Here is a 3651-nt window from a genome sequence, read left to right as displayed (position 1 = left end):
TCTAATTTATTTGCATCACATCATGTCTCTTCATCCCGTTGATCCTTGGCCACTTCTCTTAACAAATAGGTCATCTTTCACCAATTGTCACGCAAACACCTACAAACCAAACCCTCACTGTAACCCTTTTCTCTTCCAAAACCACCTCTGTTTATGTTGTTCGACAAGCAAAAATGGTAGTGAGAAGTTTGATGTTTTTGACGGACGAAAAATGTAAACAGAGTTGGTTTTCAAAGAGGAAGTAGCTCCAGTGCGGGATTGATTTGGAGGACTTAAGTTTGTGTGGTGAATGAAGAAACACGACCTATTCGTTAATAGAAGTGACCAAGAATCAATGGGATGAGGAAACACAGTGTGATGCCTATAAATTGGAGACATACGAATGATTCTAGTTATACTACTGTAGCGTTCAATAACATTAAATATATGTCGATACAAATTTTTTTACCAATCTTTCTATGTCTAATTTTTGCCTTTCTAGTTTCGACATAGTGGTTCTCGATTATTTTAAAATTGATTGCTCTGAATTATTTAACGATCGTTTTGTCTGCTAGCTTGCATATCATTGATCGTTTTATCTAACCCCTTCAAATTTGATGGGGAATGACAAGAATTTTCGTGTCATTAATCTTGTAATAAAACAATTAAGCAAATAAATTGAATAAACTTTTACCATCTATTACGGTGTTTTAAAAATTTTACAACAATACCAAAATATTTCTTTCCTTATGATGCATGATGAGGCTGAAAATTCTTAATCCTGTGCAATAAAGTGGACTACGATTTGGCAAAATGGGATACGCCTATCTAAGATAACATATTCTTAATATTAAACAACTTCAACACCTACATATCAGTAGAGAAGTATTTACGAGTATAATACAATGTCGTAGAATTAAATACAATACAGATTAAGGAATGAGAAGGAACGTCGTACTACAAAAACTCGTGTACTGGGGGATGGTTACTTATGTTTGCATCATTGCCTCTACCTCCTCTACTACCATACACCCCACCTCTTCTACTACCTCTACGACCCCGTCTCCTGCCGCTACTCCTACCTTGACTTCTTTATCCCTCCTCGTAAACATCATAGTACTAGATCCGCATCTTCTAGTATCTCCTTGAAATGTGTATTTACAAGAAGATCTGTTTCTGTTAATCTGGGGCCTTCCAAGTGAACAAACCACCCTCAAATTTCTTATAATTGTTGAATCAGTATCAGAGTCTGAATCAGAAATGTTAGGGACAAACATGTCATCTTTCCAGGCCATGTACATTTTGAAAGGAGCTTTCAAAACATTCTTCAGGTCACTGCGTCTAACAGGACACTCCAATACGAGGTCACAGTTTCTATCCAACCATTTCTTGATCCCATTATACACTCGGTACTCGTCCTTCATTGTTGGGTACCCTTCTGGAAAGAATTTACTCAGATGTGGGCGGACTATGTCTCTCCTCCATCGGTGAAGTATATATCTATCGTGAAATAGACAAATTTTTTTTAAAGTCATCGTCCTTATAATATGGCAGCACGCAATTCCTTCACTTTCAAAGGTCTTGCAATTACATTCAATATATTGATTAGCGGGATGGTACTCCATAGTAAAGATAAAATTATCACCATGATAATCACTTTGTATCGAATAGTCTGTCACGTTATATACCTCAACTCCCTCCACCGCATCAAAATCGGCATGCCTTTCAATTTTACAATGTGGTAGCCTTACAATATGCACCCTAAAGATATCGTAAATAGTACGGGTATAGTGGCCATATATCTGCATATCCCAGTCGAATGCGATGGTGGGTCATACAAGCTGCTTTCTTTCGTTGGCTTGGCTCTCCAATTCCTTCTCATATTTAGACCTGAGGGCAACCTCATATTGCTCAACAAACTGCTTTAGAGAGCTTCGACCTGCTAATGTAGCCATAAAAAAGGCATGCATTGACTCACACCTTTGCATGGACATCATACCAACCCAAAAAAAGTGCTTGAGATATACGGGAACCCATTTGGATTGCTCTGAGTAGAGACTTTGGAACCACATCCGTCGACCCAGGTCGTATTCTTCAACGAAGGCCTATCATTTATCCTCAAATTCAGTAACTGTAATGCTGTCAAAGATGATCGCTTTGAAGCGAGCCTTGGCAGGCTTATAATTGGTCAACCCCCTAAGCTTTTCGAGTAGCTTGGTAAAGATGTGCCAAATGCAATACCTATGGATGGTATTTGGCAGCACCTCACGAATGACTGCCTTAATCTCTCACATTGGTCTGTGAGGATAGCCGTTGGAGTGATTTCGCCCATGGCCTTAAGCCAAGTTCTGAATAGAAAAGCATATATTTTGATGTCCTCGCTCATGAGCAAAGCACATCCCAAAAGTATGGACTGGTTGTGGTGATTAACACCAATAAAGGAAGTAAATGGCATGCACCACTAATTTACGAGGTAGGTTTTATCGAAGCATATGACGTTGCTGAAGTCACGGTAGGCAGCCTTGCAGTGTGTGTGCACCCACATAATATTTCAAAGTCTACCAGTATTGTCGGAGTCTATTGAATGAAAAAAAATTTGTCCTTGGACTGCATATCCACAAAAAATTGGTGCAACACGGCAGTATCGCTGAAAAGTATTCGGAGCCTCCGTTGCTGAAGAATGTAGTTACAACAGTTCTTGAGAGTGCACCTCATTCTTTCGGAGCCTTGTGCTTCCACCTCCAAGAGTCTTATGCTCTTTGAAGGCCTTAGACCTACAATGTCGTGCACTACTAGACTCCTCTTCACAGTCCTGCTCAATTCCCTCTGAGAGGAAAAAAATACTGCAGGTTCCAACTCATGATTGTTCTCTAAGATAACCTTTGTCACTATGCATAAACCATCATTCATCACTTGACAGTTCACCTTAGCTTTGCAATCAACCCTCTTGCTTTGATTGCTAGTCGTTGTTTTTTGGCACTTATCACACCCAAATGTCACATTCTTTAATTGACCAACCAGTTTTTTTGCACTTTTCTTAACAACTCCAAAACCAGTCAAACGACTGTGTTCTTTATAAAATGTGAAGGCGGTTTGTACACAACGAAAAGACATACCTTCAACAGGGTCTGCCTTATGTTGCTCTCCGGTGTAGCTATCATCATGTATTGGGCCTTCATCTTCTTAAACATCATCCTCCCCATAGTCATATTCTTCGCCGTCGGAAATATTAAAATCTTCATCTTCAACCGATTGATAAGACCTATTCATCTCCTCATCAGCCAGGTTTTGAAGGTCTTCGTCGTCAGTGTCCAAATATCGATCTGGACCCTCGACATATCCACCATATGAATCTTCATTACCATGCAAACTATCACTGTCCTCCAAGCCAAAAACGTCATGTAATGTTGCTCTTTATTGGTTATTAATTCATTATTATCCATTATGCCCGAATTAAATGGAAGAGGATAGAATAATTAATGTCCAAGTACAATGAAATGGTTAGATAAATTTAATTGAGTAAAGTAGAATGATTAGTGAACATAAAATGTAAAAGAGAAAAGTTAAAAAAGTAGAAGAGAAGTTTGGTTTAGTAAAAAAAAAAAAGGTGATTTTGCAATTTTGGAGGGAGGGATAGGCGGTTTTGGAGTTAAAGGGCAAAACCATCAATTT

General features: G+C 38.8%; 1 protein-coding gene across 1 annotated transcript; it reads right to left on the bottom strand.

Moving 5' to 3' along the window:
- Nucleotides 1–2556: 2556 nt before the first annotated feature.
- On the bottom strand, nucleotides 2557–3093 carry LOC124898563 (protein FAR-RED IMPAIRED RESPONSE 1-like). The gene has a single exon (XM_047412207.1). It carries the CDS (start codon nucleotides 3091–3093, stop codon nucleotides 2557–2559), a length of 537 nt encoding a protein of 178 aa, XP_047268163.1.
- Between the last annotated feature and the right edge of the window lie 558 nt (nucleotides 3094–3651).

Source organism: Capsicum annuum, chromosome 1 (assembly GCF_002878395.1).
Source record: "Capsicum annuum cultivar UCD-10X-F1 chromosome 1, UCD10Xv1.1, whole genome shotgun sequence".
NCBI lineage: Eukaryota > Viridiplantae > Streptophyta > Magnoliopsida > Solanales > Solanaceae > Capsicum > Capsicum annuum.
The sequence above is the reverse complement of the archived record's forward strand: the minus strand, read 5'-3'. Positions and strand labels throughout refer to the sequence as shown.